Genomic DNA, 17,439 nt, shown 5'->3' with positions numbered 1-17,439 from the left:
TGTCGAGGTGGACTCCCAGGGTTTTTTACAGAGCTAGCTGCAGGGGTGATGTTCCCATCTATGGAGAAGAAGGCAAAGGCTAGTTCTAGGTGTTTGAGTGGGTGCAGAGAGCCTATGATGAGGAGCTCTGTTTTATCATCATTCAGGCATAGGTGGTGGGTGGCTATCCAAGCCTGAATGATGCGATTGATTTGGTTGATAGTGGCGGAGTCTATATGCGGTTTCCAGTGAGTTTTATTAGTATTTGCATGTCATCTCAGAAATTAGTATGGGGGATTTCAAGGCTGTCAAGATGATCAAAGAGTGGTTTGGTATACATATTATACAGTGTGGGCACTTCTCCTCTGTATCTCATGTGATTATGATGTCTGTAACAGTGCCACAATGCCCCTGGGCTGATGCACCCTTTATAAATGTTAATAATAAATAAATAAATAAATAAATAAATAAATAAATAAATATATATATAAATAAGAGACATGACCCCTGAGGGACCCCAGAGAAGACAGGGATGGGGTCAACTGTTTCCGACCCTGCAAAGATCTTGGAGGATCGCTCACTCAAGAAGGAGGTATGAATTATTGCAAGACTAAGCCTAATATAGTAATGGTTTGAGTAGGTGTAAAATAAGGGATATGGAAGTTGGGGGGGGGCTGGTGATGTTGGATTAGGATAGGGGTTAGGATAAACCTGGTGATAAGAGCAAAGTAAGCATTAGGTTAAGTGTTAGATTGCAGTTGGAGTAAGTGTTTGGATTAGAGCAAGGGCTATGTCATTTGTGATGAGCTCGTGATTAGGTCTGAGTTAGGTTCACTGTTCATTTTCCATAGATTTTGTATTGAGTAGCCTCAAAAATAGCTTTTTGGGCAACCTTAATAATGGCAACATTTTCACACTTTGCATTGATTCTATTGAATAACTAGGTTTTTTGAAAAATACTTTTTTCTGACTCCATTTTCACATAACTACATTTTCCTTGGGACATTTTCACATAGAACCTGTTTTGTTTGAACTATTGCCAGTGCCCAGGCTTCCTCTGCTCTTGCTTAACAGGCTGCAGCATACAGTCCAACAGCAGCTGCTGCGGAACATTGTGCTCAAGGCCTGCCAGGGCCTTGGGTCCACGTGGGCTTGTGTCACCGCTCCAACATGCGTTCCCACCCTCCTGCTAGATATTCATCTGCAGTTCCTTCGCCAGATGCCCATCCCTGGCACCAGGCAGGTCCAACTGAACTCCACCCAGTACCGCCCCATAACGTGACTGTTTCAATGACTGCATGGTCTCGCATACTTCTCTGGGGTGAGGCGAAGTTTGGATAGCTTTGCACTGCTTTCCAGAGACTGGAAATGGCTGTGCGGGCCCTAGTGGAAGCACACTGTGATGGTCCTTTATGGGCTTTTCTCTCTTTCTGACCACCAATTGTTTGAGCATCATAGGACACTACATATACTTCCTGCTCCACAGCCACTGGTAATTTAGGCTGTTAAAGCCCCAGACGTGGGACCCAAGGAAGCAGCCCTGGATGGCTTCCACATTCTCTTGATCAACTAGAGGCACACTCTGATGCCTCACTTCTAGCAGTTTCAACCACATAAAGCAGTAGTAGCTCACAACATAATTATATTTAATTTCAAAATAAAATGTACATCTTAACAAGAGAAAGTGTGTGTGTGTGTGTTTGTGTGTGTGTGTGTGTGTGTGTTTGTGCGTGTTTGTGTGTGTGTGTTTGTGTGTGCACGCGCGCGCATGTGTGTGTGTGTGTGTAAGAGAGAGGAAAGAGAGATAGAGAGATGGTAACCCCAGGCTATACTGCCTCCCTCTGAGCTAGGGTTACAATTGCACTCATGCATTGTACAATTGAAAATCATTGCATTCATTGTAAATATCAGTATATCTATACATTGTACATATTTTATGTTGTTAGTCTGTGATTTCTGTGGCAAATACTATGAAGTTGGTAAGTGCCAGTCAAGGTATAAACACATTGATTCAAATCATAGCATAGCTACCCTAGGATTTGAACCAAAGTATTTAATTTGACAGATGACTAGTTAAAACATACAAGAAATATTACTACAATTAAAATAATGGATTATTCTTTTTTTTCTTTCTCTGCACAGGTAATTTTGCCCTTGTATTATCTCTCAGAACTGACAATGCCAACGTGGAAGCAACAGAATATGATGGTATGTTATAATTTTTTCAGTTGCACGCAACTTGTCTAAACCGAATCAGTGCATTGATGTCTGACGCTATTGCCGCATACTGAGCAGAGGGGTCGAGAGCCGTCTGTCATGAACATAATGCTTCATCTCGGCACAATGTCGGTTTAAGAGCAAAAGATCTGGGTCTACTTAGAAGACACCCACACCCAACAGTTGAATGTTTATTAAGAACGCTTGAATCGAGGTTCTAACTTCTGTTAAACCTCTAGATAGTGTGTAGTAGTATTCACAATCCTTGGTCCCCTGAAAAACTTCTTGTGGATTGTGTGTAAAAAATTGAAGAACGAAACATGTTAGGTTTCAAGTAATACTGTATTAATTAACAGTGTTGTTGTACTAAGATATTTAGTTAATTTAGAACCTTTCTTTGCGTGAAAGGATTCGCATACATGTCCCTACATTCGAGAGGGTAGAGTAACCATTATTATAATTGGTACCCTATCCGCTATCCAACGGAGTTTATGTAGAACACACACTACTAACAGTAGTTAGTCAATAGGAATGTGATCTGTTTTGCTGATGTTATGTAACCCTGTTTGTAGCAAATGTGCACTGCACGTATCACTTTGTTTGAGATTTGTATAGTATTGATGAGATTTTATGTGTTTATATCTTAATTGTGTATATTGTTCGATAAAATGTAATGTATTAGATTGCTGACGTTGTAATGTTTTTCAGTTCGTTATTTGTTGTATGAACTAGAAGCGTGACGTCCATGGTAAGAAGGGACAACACAGAGACAATGGGGTTCTATAGTAATTGAATGTCCATACCGTCTCGTTGAGGAGGAATCCCATTGTCATTAAAATTCCCCACGTCTCTTTTTTGGTTGTATGTTATAAATAAGATAACATTGTATAAGCATATTTTGGCTGGTTGTAAGAATTCTTTATAGTCTATGCATGGAATTTGAGATTAGATCAAGTAGGCCCTCTAACACCATCAGCCATTGGAATGTCCAAGCTGGGAGCAGGGATGCTTTCAGCTTTTTGTCATAATATTTCAATTGACAAATACATTAAGAAAGCCTCTCTCATTGGGTGAATGCTCATGACGACAATTGGGTGGTGAGTTGTCTACTAAATTCAGTCAGTGAGGATGACTATTCTCCTGATAATTGATTCTTGAACATTAGCTTCACTGGGCACTCTAGGTCTACTGCCCTTTCCTTTCTCGTTTAGGAACATGAATCACTGTAATACTTGCTGCCTCCTCTCTGTTCTCAAGGTCCCCCCTTCATTTTTAATGAAATGATTGCACAGTCATGGAATCTCATAACGGTAGAGTGCATCTGATCCACATCTCTAAGTCTGCCATTCCTTTGACCCATGTTTCCCTACATAGCTTTAAATGTGCCTCTGTCCTCATCTTACTTGATTTCTCTTCTGCTTTTGACACAGTCAACCACGCCATCCTTCTCAACTGTCTTGGACCAACCATGCCAGGTCCAACTTGGGTCCTTCCTCTCCGCAATCTCACTCTCTATCTGTGGTGTTCCCCAGGGGTCTAACCTTTCTTCCTGGCTGTTCAACCAATACCTGGCACCTCCCGCCCTTTTTATTGCTGCTTTCTGCTCCAGCTTTCAGTGCTATGCGGATGACACTCAGCTCGCTTTCAGGCTCCCCTCTGTCACCTCTTCTTCCTCTCTCTTCCCTGATTGTCTGTCTATAATACAGGAGTGGTGTGCCGCCAATGATCTGTGCCTTAATGCCAGTAAAACTAAGATCTTCCTTATCGGCACACCTGCACCTTCCTTTCCTGTCACTCTCTGGCCGGCCATTCTTGGCCCTCTTCCTTCCACCTGTGATTCTAAGATCCTCTGGGTCATCTTCGACGCCACACTTTCCTTCTCTCCTCACATCTCTGGCGTCTCTAAGAAGTCAAACTACCAGCTGCACCTCCTCAGAGGTATTCTTCCTTTCCTCACCTTCCCCCAGAGCTCTGGTTCTCTTAAGGGTGGACTACTGCAACAGTCTCTTTTTAAATCTGCCTGCCTCTACTCTCTATCTCTCTATCCTTTACAACTCATCAAGAACAGGACTGCACGAGTTGTCCTGGGCCTCAAGCCCAGGGATCATATCTCTCCAGCCCTGAAATCTCTTCATTGGCTGCAAGGATCAAGTTCAAGACCCTCTGCATTGCCCACAAGGCTTCTGGGGCCTGGGACCGAAACACCTTCAACTCTCTCTTCAGAAACAGCTTCGTTCTCAAGCTATACACCTCTAACTCCTTGAGGGTCAGTCACTTCTCCAAGCAACAACTTGGTGGCAGATCCCTTTATTCGGCTGGCCTTGCCCTCTGGAACAGCCTCCCTGCCTCTCTGAAACTTGAGCAGAACCATCTCCGGTTCCGGAAGCACCTCAAGACCTTCCTCTTTGCTTCTGCCTCCTCCCTTCCTCCCCTGCTGATCTCCTGTCTGATAATGCACTGGTCACCTGGTTACCCTCTGGACTCTGGCCCAGGTTCCTTCCCGTCCAGTTGCACACCTGCACTGTATCCTGGCACCCATGCACTTGAGGTCTGTATCTGCAACCCTACAATTCCCTTACCTGCACTTATTAGACACCTGTTGTCTGCACTTTGAACACTCGCACTTGCCACCTGCTGGCCACACTACTTGTTGTTTTGATCCAATGTCTGGTACCTGCCCTTCCTCCCCTCCCCCCAGCATTTCCCCCTCAGCTCTCCCTTGCACTTGCGCGATCTCAATGTCACTAGGCCTAGTAAGATCGTTTGTCTTTGTCCTCCCTCTGTTTCCCTCATCAAGAAACATTCTGCAGCCCAACCAGTCAGGGTTCTCTTTCCTCTGCAAGGAGTGTGGCACACGATAAAAACTCTTTTTATCTTTACAATCTCAATTCTTTGTTTTACGGAGGCCTCAAACCGTCTCGCACCCAACCTCCAAACGCACCCCGAGTCACAGTAGACCAGGAACCAGGCCGGTGTGTTATGAATAAATATTTATTAATTTGTGTCTAATGGAAAAATTGAATGAACAGTTACAAGAACCACCAAGGTGTGGTAGTACAGACTTCAGAGTATTCTTGATGAATTACCACATCAAGACAGCTCACACATGTAACACCAGGTTAAACCTGGATTTTGAATGTAGTTTTCAGAAACACTATGAGGCCAGCAATAAATGGGACAATTCGTTTTCTACACCAGGTAAAATGGGTTTTCACTTTATTTGGACAACTGCTATGGAATAGCTCACAAAGGGTCTACGTGCAGCTTAGACTTCACACAACTAGGATGTCAGAACAGACTAGTTAGCACACCATAGAAAACTTGGATTTTAGTACATGCAACATATGAAATAAATAAAAAGGGAATGCAATTGTAAATCCATTATCAGAGTACAATAGGGGAAGAGGGATCGACTAGGAACATCGGTTTTAAACAGGTTAAACGACATTTCCAGGAAAACGAAAATGCAAATGACACTTGTTTTTTCCTAAGGCTGTGAAGGACAGGCCAGCTCTAGGCAATGAAATGGGAAGGAATGCAATTCGAAATCTACACTCAGATATGGTAGGGGAAGGGGAGATAAACTAGGAAAAACGATTTTTCAAAGGTTAAGTGATATTTTTAGAGAAACAAAAATGGAAATCACACTCGTTTTTGCTGATGCTGTAAATGACAGGCAAGTTTTAAACAATGAGGAAGGCACATAGGAAAAACGGTTTTCAGTTACAATGACCAAGGCACATAAAAGGTAGAGTTTGGGAAAAGGGATTACTCACAATACCAAAATTGGTTTGGGTTTGACAAATGCAAATAGAACTTCCATTTGTAAAACTCCATTTAAATGCACAGACACGTTCGTTTTTATCTCGCAGTAACTTTAATTATTTGGTGAATACTTTATTATACTTATAATGGCTCACAAGACACTGGGAAGGAATAGTTTTGAATGCCAACTATTCCAATCCTGTGAAATAATGTGGGAATTAATTGATTCATCAAGATAAAATATACTAGAGATCTACACCAACAACTGGGATTCTTTCATTACGAAATGACACCAATGCAAAAGCAAATAACGGATTTTCAATGGAAACAATTACTATAATGTGCAGACAAGTGAAATATTTTTCAATGGTAAATGACTGAATACACAAACACAAAGGATTTTACTGGGAACAATTACCACAATGCACGGACAAGTGAAATATCTTTCAATGGGAAAATGAATTAATTACACAAACACAAAAAAGATAGGGGTTTTACCATGGGGAAATCTTTATGGCAATGCTGAGGATTGTAGGGCTAATTTAATCAATTGCTGGGGATGTCTATACTTACAATAGAAAAGGGTTTATGGTCATCAAGGTGGTGCCAGGGCTTCACCACAGGGACAATGAAGGGGTCAGTTCAGACCTCTATCTCTGTCATCCAAATCAGCTACTTCAGCTCCTGGCTTCACTCCAATAGTAGGCCCAATTCTGCAAGGCTGGTTCCAGATTTTGGCAGCTACTCACCTCAAGATTTGGTGGGGAGAGTCCTCATTTGAGGCAGAGTGACCTATTTATAAGGCAAATGACATCAGGGATTTGTCATCTTTTTCACAAAATTGATACAGCAATGGTCAAGGGGTCCCTCCCATCTGCTGGCGGATAGGTCCACAGAAAATGGGAGTGTTCTGGGAAGCCCATCAATCATCTAACGAGGGTACACAGGGTTGGATCTGGTTTTTGCACATGGAAATCTCACATTACCAAAAATGCCCTTTCTCATCATGTTATGCCACATATGGCAGCATTTTTAGATACTATATTTTTCAGTGAATTGCATCAACCTTATTTGATGACTGTGGAACCTATTGGTGCAAAGCTACAGTATTTTCTCATTTACGCCCAAAGTATATTACCGAAAAATCTGGCATTCGGTGGGCGGAATATTTATCGCCTGTTACACATTTTTAAAAATTGTTATGGTTGTCACATTTATGCAGAGGTCACAGTCAATTCTTTCTTATAATTTTTGTATGTTGGTGTCACCAAAATCGTTTTGGGCTCATCAGATGCAGGTTTCTGACAGTTTTGCAGAAATCCTAACATGAATATTTTGGGATGAATATTCTGGATATTAAATGATGAAACGTATTTCTCTGAATTTACACAATGGGAAATCAGCTCCCTCCTTTGCCATGTGTGGCTGTGACATCTAGAGGGTACTGTGTTTGAGATTAGATCACATTCCAAGAGCTTCAAAGAGCTAGTTGCCAGCTATGCTAAGTTTTATTGTGGCCTTAAGTAGTTTCTGGTCATAAAATCTGGAGAGCAGGAGCCTTCCTCATTTCATCCACCTGACAGCGGGCTTGGACAGGTTAGTTTCACACTTGGGAGAAACAAAACTTAAGAACTGCTTGTTAGGGAGAATTCTCTTCTAAGGCTAAGTTGCCTTACCTATAGAGTCCCCCAGCAGCTTTGCTGGATTTGAAGGGTTTATTTTTTTCTCCTGCTAAGAGTGAGACCCTTTTTTCGCACTCTTAGACAGATTGCTAGTATGTGTTTTAGGCTATCTCGTGTGCTTCTGGTCTATGGGGTTTTCTCACCCTCATAGGAATTATCTTTTTACCATGTGTGGTACACAGCAGCCACGGTGCCGTACCACAGGGGTGTCGAGGGACCCCCAAACTTAGACTCCATACCCTGGGACTGACTACTGTCTCCCAGGGCATGTAAAGTCCCCATTGACTTTACAAGTCAATTCGTATGAACTAAACCAGTACAACCCATCAGACTATGGAAGTACGGGGAAGGGTTAATAGTTTTTCCCTAATGTTCATTTTCGAGGGGGTACCGTACAATCCCTTTCTCAAAAGTTTCTGGCTGGTGGCAGTGGTTACTACAATAAATATTCGACCGCAAATATTTCCCTATGGGATTTTCCCATTGTTCAAGGCTACCACTTTTACTGATAGCCTCTAACATACCGCCGGTTTATTTTGATATGAACTTTACTCCGGTAGGTTTTTATTGCCAGAACTTTGATAATATTTCTTTCTCGTGTCTTTCTCTATAATCCTAACCCAGGTCGGGGATCCTTTGTTCGTCCTTTTGGTGGGCTTCTGCACAGAAGCCCTCCTCTCGGCGCCACTGAGTCTGGGGTAGACAGGATGTGTGGGAGGGGGAATAGGCACCCTGGACAGGGTTGCCTATGCAACCCAAGTCGTACTCTGCCCTGATAGGCTGGGGGATCTGCCGCCAGGAGAGCCACCCCACTGTGTGAGTTGCAGCTAGGCTGTATGAATGGGGGTCTTGCTGCATAAAAGCAGGGTCCTGAGGACTGGAGGACAAGACGTCGCCACTGGAACTAAGAAACCGAAGAGGAGAGAAGCACAGCGGCTGGTTTCATCCCTGGGCAGTGCAGTAACTCGAACCTTCCTCCATGACGAGAGCCTCTCTTCCTCTGCTGGATCTCCCAAACTGCAGTAACTGCCAGGAACTACCACCACCGCAGGAGCCTCTTCTACTTTAAAGGTACATTGTTCCGCCAGGCCTCCCTTTTCGTTGGGTTTCGCTAAAGGTGTTTTTAATCCTTTACTTACCTACTGGGCTGGCCGCCCCTATCATCCAACATTGTCTTTCACTCTCTGCAACCACCTTTTCGAATCGTCAAAGACTTGACTGCAGCTACTAGAACATTTTGATCCTGGGCACATTGCCTTGTACCATTGACACTGGCACAGGCCTATTGACTCTGGCTAAATCTGTTACAACTGCCCTCTCTAGATTGAGTCTCACCTAGAAATGTGTTGGTGCACCTAACTCTTATAACCACCTTTTCCTTCCCTCTTTTTAAACTTGTGAAGTGCCATTTTGCTCGGTTTTCATCTCAGTATTGCATATGCTAAAGTACTGCCTTGCCTAACTTGTTCACAATCTACTTGGGAAGTGTTGCTGGTGTGTTAAGGGGTCTAAACCTGTATAATTCGTTCTTTCCCACCCTTTTGAGAAATTGTTAGAGTGCCATTTCTGCTTGGTTTTCACTGTGTCATTTTGCTCAGTTTTCACTCTTGCTCAAACTTGTCTACAATTTAAATAGGGAGTTGTGTATACTTTTCTTGACTGATTTAACTTGCTTTAATAATAGTGATTTGTGTGTGAACATCAGATTGTGTAAAATAAATATATATTCTTTTTGATAAAAAAAGCTTTGGTCAGTGTTTCCTTGGTCCATGGTATTGTAGTCCTAATGTGTAAACCCTGAATACTGCTCATCTCCCACTTGAGATAAGTCTGACTGCTTAGCCACAGCTACCAACTAAATATTTGTGGTACAGACTGATACCAAAGGGGATTTCTTTGCATATACCTGCAGTCTTAATCTTCTGTAGTGCTCCCTAGGGGAACTGCACAGGATTCTGCCTAACACTGCTGAAAAGCAATTTACATTTAATCCAACCTTAGCAAATGCACACAGTCTGAACAGGTAAACCCTTGCAAAAGTAATTTCCTGCAAACAGTGATTACGGGAGGGCAACATAATGTATATTTCAAGACTGTAGCTGTACATGTGGAAGCTCCAATTGTTGATGTTTAAATGCACAATTGCAATGTTACTGAAGAAAGTTCCAGCCATGAAAACTTTCATTCTGTTGCAGTTCAAAATCTCCATATAGGTTCGGTAAATTATTTTGTCTTTTCGTGATGGGCTCATGATGAACAAACTTGCAATTCCTTTATTGCATTTTTGCACACATTTGGACGAGCATCTCTTTAGTATAAAGGGAAAAACGGACTTTGAAGGCAATGATTTCGGTCCTAGTGAAAAGCTCCATTCTGCTGTGCAGGCTTGCACACAATCTGGTCATCATTTTTATTCACACGCTGGATGCCGCAGTATCTGACAACAGTACGTTAGCTATTTGAAATGTTTTGCAAATGTACCTCATGTCTTCCCTTCTGTGAGGCCATGAACATTTTTGTGCACCTCCATGTTTGGATGCCAAATTTTGCTCCTTTCCGTTTTGACCTCACAGGGTCTTATTTCCAGGTCAACTTAAAGCCGGCCTTTTACTGAGGGGCATGTCCCCCCACTGCCTCCGGCCTTCAGTTATGGCGTTTCAGGGCTATTTCACCCCACGCCACCCTTGCCTCGTCACGCCTTGAAACACTTCTGTATAGGCGCGTTATAAATGCCATATCATATCATATCAAGTTGCTTAATGTTAGTTAACATTTATGACCAAACCTCTAATGTCAGTTAGAATTCTGTTGCGTCCACCTTGTTCTGTGGCATTTCCATGTGCTCCTTAATCAGTATCTGTCGAATGATGAGAACTTCTGTGGATGAGACACTCTCCTGGGTTTCCTACCTTCTGGGGGCACATGAGCTAAACATACTTGTGGGTTCACCTTTATATTTTGTTTTGCATGTGACTTTGTTTGGGGTTACATCCATCAATTGTCTAATTTCTCTTTTGCATCCACTAAGCCTACCTTAGAGAAGATTAAACCCTTAATTCACCTTCTCAACCTGAAACTCTGTCTCATGACTGGTGGTTTGCTGCTCCCCAGAAGGCCTCTCCTCGGGAGCTCCATGCCTTCATTCATGGGCCGTAGACAGTAGATCCTGTTGAATCCAGGAGAACACCTTTCATTGTCTCCCGCTATTCCTGCAAGTCCTTTACCACTACTCCAAAGGTATGAAAACATGAACCGGTTTCCCCTTTCAGCACTAGTCTACCTGCTCATACTCCACCAGTCACAACTACTCTTCAGGTTTGTGTCACTAGAGGTCAGGCCTTTGTTGTACATTATGCCACCATTGCTTTAAGTGAATTTAATGTATTCTGATTTGTAGTCTCCTTAGGTCACTCCATGCTTCAGAGGAGTAGTTATATGAATTATTTACCAATATTTCTAGGGTTTTGGGATCCTGCTGATTTTTTTTGGTTTTTTTGGGTGAACAGATAGATCATCATCTCCTCTAATGTTAGGCTATTCCAAACCTTTCACTTTCCCTAAATGGATAGACAAGGCAATCTGGTGACTAGATCAGGTATGGAAAGATGGTTCTGTCACGCCTTTAATGTCTCTCTTTTATTTTTTATACTGAGTGACACACATTCTTGAAACACAATGGGCCTCATTACGAGGCAGGCGGAATGGGTTTAACGGCACCGGTAAAGGTGCCGGTGTAACGCTCACCTGACTCCCATGGAGGCGCTGGCCTGGTTCGCGCTGCTGTGACCTCTTCAAAGGTGATGCGCAGGGTTCGGAAGACGGACTCGACCGGGCCCCCAAATCTGGCTTGTCTGGCTCGCAGAAGTATCCTTCTGTAGGCGAAAATAGGGGATTAACTGTCTGCGGGGTAATCCTTCTGTGATTCCTCGTAGCGTCTCACCTTAGGGTCTGGTAGGACGAGCTCTCCATCCTGCTTCTGATGCAGGGGCGCGTTGGTATCCAGTTACTTCACTGGATTTTCGGATTGGTGAGAACCAAACTTGCTTGGCTTCCAGGTAAGTTTTTTGATAAGAGGTTCCCCTTGTGTCCATGCATTAATGTACTAATGCTAGTGTCTTTTTCCCCATAGGGGCTGGGGTACGGAATGCCAGGGAACAGGCACCGACCCGAGATGAGAGGTGAAATCCTTGTAGAAATCAGGTAAGTCTTTAATGAGCGTTTTTTGGTAATGTCTTTTCATTCGCTCATTAACGCTGATGTCTCTTTTTCCCCTTAGGGGCCGGGGTCTGGAAATGCCAGGATGCGGCGCGGACCCGAAATGAAGAGGGAATGAATCAACAGGTAAGTCTTAACATGGAGAACTAGCTTTCCTTATTCCCTTCTCTCTCTCACCTTTTGTTCTGGTCTTTTTCTCCCTAGGCGCTGGGGCGTGACTGCGAATCCGGATGATCGCTGCTGAACATGGAGGCGCCCTGTAAAGGTGAGTGGAATGCGGCGCTGCAGCGATCGACGCGATGAGCTTTTAAATAAAAGTCTTCCTTTTCAGGATTGTCGGCGAGATGTCTCCGTGATGCGGCTTTAGCAGGTAAGGACTTTTCCTTCTTCTGTTCTCTTCTTCTCTTCCTTTGCAGGTGATCCAGGATGCTGGCAGGCGTGGCAGAAGTCAGGATGCAGGAGCAGACACGGTGAGCGTCCAGCTGCTAGATGCAGAACAACGCGAAGCACGTGTGGCTGTTCGGGTGGGGTTTAAATAGCCTTCGAAGAGGTTCCAGGTATGTATCCTTCCTCCAATCAGGTATGTATCCTTCCCCGACCACGCCCGGATGGTAAATTAGTCCCACAGGTAAAGTAGTTCCTTTCAGGCCTCAAGGAGGCCGGGATCCTGCAGCATGGTCTGCATCAGGTAAGTGCACCCAAGCACTTCCATAATGAGCCTGGCGCCTATGGCGCCAGGACTGATGTCTTTTATGAGCCTGGCACCATAGGCGCCAGGACACTGTCAAAGGGCCCCTATATGGGGTTGCTGGGTCCTTCCTTGGGGACTGGATGTCCGCTTTCGGGGATGCAGGGCTTGAACCAGCTCCCCGGGAGCAGGCATCATGACAGCCGGTGCCGTTAAACCCATTCCGCCTTATTACGAGGTTCCCTTGCGGGACCCGCTCTGGATGTCTGGTCAGACCAGACGTCCTTTGCGGGTCCCACGAGGGGACCAGGGAGCTAACAACGGGCCCGTTATCAACGGGCCCGTTGTTAGCTCCCTCCCCTTTCCCATTGAACCCTATGGGGGCTGGAATGGGAATGGGAATGTGTTCTCTGAATGGGGCAATACGGGTCCTCCAAGGTTGGAATGGGCCGGTATTTCCCCATTCAGGGACCACGGACCCGGACCCGAGTTTGGAGGCAGCCATGCCCTTCTCAAGGGCATGGCTGCCCCCAAACTCGTAATGAGGCCCAATGACTCATTTAAAGCTTTACTATCAAAAAAGTTGCAGAACAACCCTTCTCACATATCTGCTTTCTAATAAAGAACAGAAATGATCTCAGCAGCCGCAAGAGACATTCTGATTTGGAGAAGTTATTTTTAAATGAGATCAAAGACTGGTCGGGTTTTCTGCCAGCAGAAATCCCGAATATACAGAGAAGGAATATAATAAATGTAATTTTTTGGTTTTTCATCCCCATTATGTCCGCACATTCTCATGAAGTGAATGGAATGGAAAAATGGGAAAACAGAATTCATTTAATTAGAATCTTATAAATTACCGCAAATAATTGAGGTGAGTAGGAACAATGTAACTCCCTACTTGTTTAAATTATAAATCTTAATTAGTGTGTGATGAAGAGATCCACACTCAGACATATAGCAAAAATATCTTATTTTTCTCTTACCTTGAAGATATCTTTGTGTATCAACAATATCCTAATAAAGACATTTTCAACAACTTATCAATTTCACTTTATGAAAGAAGTATGCAATTTACATCACCAATCCATGTTGGCCTTGAAGAAAATCCCATGTCAAAAGAGGATATTGAAACATGTCAAGTTGTCTATGGACCTCTGTATGGCATTCATAATAATTTGATGTCAAACAAATAGTTGAATTTTGATTTTTGCATTGGCAATTATTGCATGCATTTATGTTAATTCATGTGATTCGCCTCATCTTCTCTCGCTTATTGTCAATTGAGCTATGGAACTGGGCAGAAGGTGCTAATCTCATCCTCTTAAACCAAACAGGATTTCAGAGGGGATTAAGCACTACAACAAACTGCCTTGCACTGACAATAGTCATCCAACAGGCATGGGGCATTCGGGGAAGGTCAGTCTATGTGGCATACATCGATTATAGTGCAGTCTTTGACTCGGTGAACAGGGGTCGGCTTTGGAAAAAACTATCAGACTGGAACATACCGGCCGGCTTGCTCTCAATGATTATCCTCTTCATGAGGGCACCCATGTCAAGATTCGGCTGGATCAAACTGGGAGTACGACAATTTGATCCCTACTTACCAGAGATTAAAGCACGGAAGCAACTTTGGTGCCCCTCCTTTTTAACCTGTATCTAGCTGACACTGGAACGGCATTGAGCAATCCTACCTCGATTGCACCAAAGCTGGGTTCCTCGCCACTGCTGTGGATGGAGTACGCAGACAATAAAGTATTGATGGAACTTAATCTGGTTGCCTGCAAGCCTCCTTAAATTGCCTGAAGACCTTTTCGTATGCCAACTCCTTGGTTATTAATATCAATAAGACCAAGGTTATGGTCTTCAGCCCCCGTCATTGTAAAACCAAACGCACCGGTTGGAGTCTAGATGCGAGACTGCTGGAAGTGGTTCATGAATACAAATATCTTGGCATTCTATTTATCCAGCTCCTGTCACATAGGGCATCTTAAATTGAAAGGTGCCCAGGTTATCCGGCGCTTGAAGAACTGGCTTGCAATGGCAAGGGTTACTCTGTAGGAATTCTGGCGCAATTGTATTTGGCCAAACTCCTGCCTATCTTTATGTACGGAGTGAAAAGTTGGGCTACCACTAACATCACCAAACTGTCTAAACTGGAGGGTGCACTGCTGAAGAAGTTGTTTTGACTCCTGAAGCATACACCGGCTGAAATGATTTACTTAGAAATGGGTATGATTCCATGTGTGGCGAGAGCCCCTCTCTGTAACCTTAACACCCACTGGAAACTGGCCAATGCTCCAATTGGAAGTTTAAACCATCTCATTTTTTAAGCTGCATGGACCAAGGGCACTTACACGCCCCAGAGCAATTTGGCTAATGTCATCTCTGCCTCTTCTAGGCATTCTATGGTTTCAGTGTAAACTTTGAAGCTTCAATTTCGAAGTTATAAATCTGAGATGAGAAAGAAGGTTGTCGCAATTTACTGTGAGCTGCAAACCAAGGAACTCCAGACAAAGAATTACTGCTTGCAGTTCCTCAAATACATTATGTACAGAGAGTGCCCACCTGGCTATCTACAGCAGTTTGTGGGAAACTCTCTGATCTGGGATTACTTGAGGTTAAAAATAAATGAGGTTAAAACCTTTGAAATCATTGGAGCTTTGACGAACATCCCGCAAAACTAATGATTTTGCCATTTGTGTGGAGATCCTTACCTGCAAACGATTAGACACTTATTGATGAAGTGTAACGCCCTGATAGGAACTGAGATCGACTGCCTTGAAGGCTGCCGGAATTAGTAACACTTCGGTGGAGGAAGAGCTATGGTCCCTTCTGATGAATGGCAATGACGAGTCTTGCATTATATTCTTCACCATCTTATGGAGAAAGATAGCATCGACCCTGAAAACTTTTGGTGTGCATAAAGTGGGCGGTGCATGAGTTCATAGCGGTTGTGGGGATTATCGCCAATTAACTGACTTGCTAAGGAGAGATCAGTGATATGTTTCTGTGGTGATGGTTACAGGGGCTCGAGGGAGGGACGAGGTGGTAACTCTTGTGTTGTGCCTCAAAGGGTGGAATTGCCATGCGTCTAATTTTCTTTTATTTGAGAGAAGTGACAGGCACAAAGGATTGTGTCCTGATCTTGGGGAATTGTGGGAAGGGCGGCGGGATGTAGATGTGTTTTAATGTTGTTGCACTGTGTTGAAAAGTTGTCCTTGGTACAGCTGTATAACACTTTAAATAAATAAATAATTAAAATTCATGTGATATTTGTTGTGCTCACTTTTGAGGGTATGATAGATCACGCTGGCACTCGATAATTTACTGTTTTCTTCTTTATTTCAGTTATCCTCAGCACAGCAGCTCATCCTGTCCTCCAACTCCCTTTTCCTTAGCAATCCCTCTCGAATCCTCATGTCTCTCCAATACCAATTCTACCTCAGTCCACATTCCATGTTCCATGCTGTATTTCTTTGGCATCCAATAACAAAAAGGGGTGGCGCATGCTTGCTGTTGTCACACCAGACCCATATTCACACATCCACTTTACATTAAACACAACCCAACAATGTTGAATTGCACTGAATATTTATTTCCACTAATTTGTATATATGTGCAACATCTGAATTATTTTAGTCACTAATGCTTTTGTATATACAATTCAATTGTATCTGATAGGTGAGGACAGGCTAAGAGATAGCAACAGCATAACTTGGAATACATTAATTCACACACTCACTGAGAGATTCTTTTGTTTCTAATAATGTAATAAAGTCTATCAGGTGGCAATTTGGTTCCATGTGTTAATATCCACACAAATATATCTCCATACAAAAATATTGCCATGTTTTTGCAGCGATATTAGGCCATGGAACCTGCAGGGGGATAGCACCACAACCTCCATAATTTTTTTAATGGAGCGGGGGACACCACCGCAACCCCCGCTCCCAATAACCCCATAAATGATCCCAACAAATAATATTGCCTATGGCCTTATCCCACGACCATATGTATGGATATATTATTGGTGGGGATAATATTACCAGATACTGGCAATTTGTGTGGCAGGTAATGCTTAAAATGGGATTCCCCTTTTGATTTGTACTTTTAGGGCCTGATTCACAGAAGCCTTTTATGATGGACCAGTCCCATAGGAAAACGCTCTGTGAATCAGGCCTTTAGTATTTTAATTGGTGATAGTCATTTGATACATCAGAAAATGACCCAACAGCTTTAGATTCACTGTTCAAGCAGTGGTCTTATCCCACCTAGATGGGGGCAATGCCCTCCATGAAAGCCTCATGTCGTCCTCCATTGGGTCCATGAGAAGTGTCCTACATGCGGTTGCACACCTCATCAAGGGTCTACGCAGATACGACTACATCACCCTGGCCCTCATTGACCTTCACTGGCTCCCATGCATGAATCACCTTCAAGTCTTGCTGCATCATCTATTAGGCAATCTCCCTCAAGTCACCCAGCTACCTTGCAGAGAAACCCAGCATCTCCGCTGGACAGTGCACCACTAGAAGACATATGCAGACATGAAATCTGGCACTGTAAAAAGGAAAGGACCAGAAAACAAGTCTTCTCTGCCTAAACTCCAAGACTATGGAACCTCATCCCCGTCAGCATCAGACTCTTCCCCATGCTCCTACAATTAAAAAAAGAACATAAGTCCCTCCTCCTCAACACCTAGGTCATCACGTTGCCCCCTGTGCCCCCTGACTCACTAGATGCTGTCCGTCCCTCTGGTCTCTGCCACCCTGTACAGCAATGTCCACCTCTGTGCCCCCCTGTATCCTACCCCGGCTATATATCTGTTCTGTTGTCACCTCTGAAAAGCACTCCGTTATGCACCTGCACTGTTGTATACCTCTGTAA

The 17,439-nt window shown here is 43.6% G+C and overlaps 1 protein-coding gene across 2 annotated transcripts in view; it reads left to right on the top strand.

Moving 5' to 3' along the window:
- JAM2 (junctional adhesion molecule 2) overlaps positions 1-17,439 on the top strand; it is a 653,454-nt gene that overhangs the window by 211,007 nt on the left and 425,008 nt on the right. For both annotated transcript variants that reach the window (XM_069636390.1, XM_069636389.1), the window contains exon 2: positions 2,122-2,187. In XM_069636390.1, the coding sequence (XP_069492491.1) occupies positions 2,122-2,187 (66 nt within the window). The remainder of the gene's footprint in view (positions 1-2,121; positions 2,188-17,439) is intronic.

Source organism: Ambystoma mexicanum, chromosome 7p (assembly GCF_040938575.1).
Source record: "Ambystoma mexicanum isolate Mex_15411 chromosome 7p, UKY_AmexF1_1, whole genome shotgun sequence".
In the NCBI taxonomy this organism is placed as follows: Eukaryota; Metazoa; Chordata; class Amphibia; order Caudata; family Ambystomatidae; genus Ambystoma; species Ambystoma mexicanum.
This window is presented reverse-complemented; position numbering and strand designations above follow the sequence as displayed.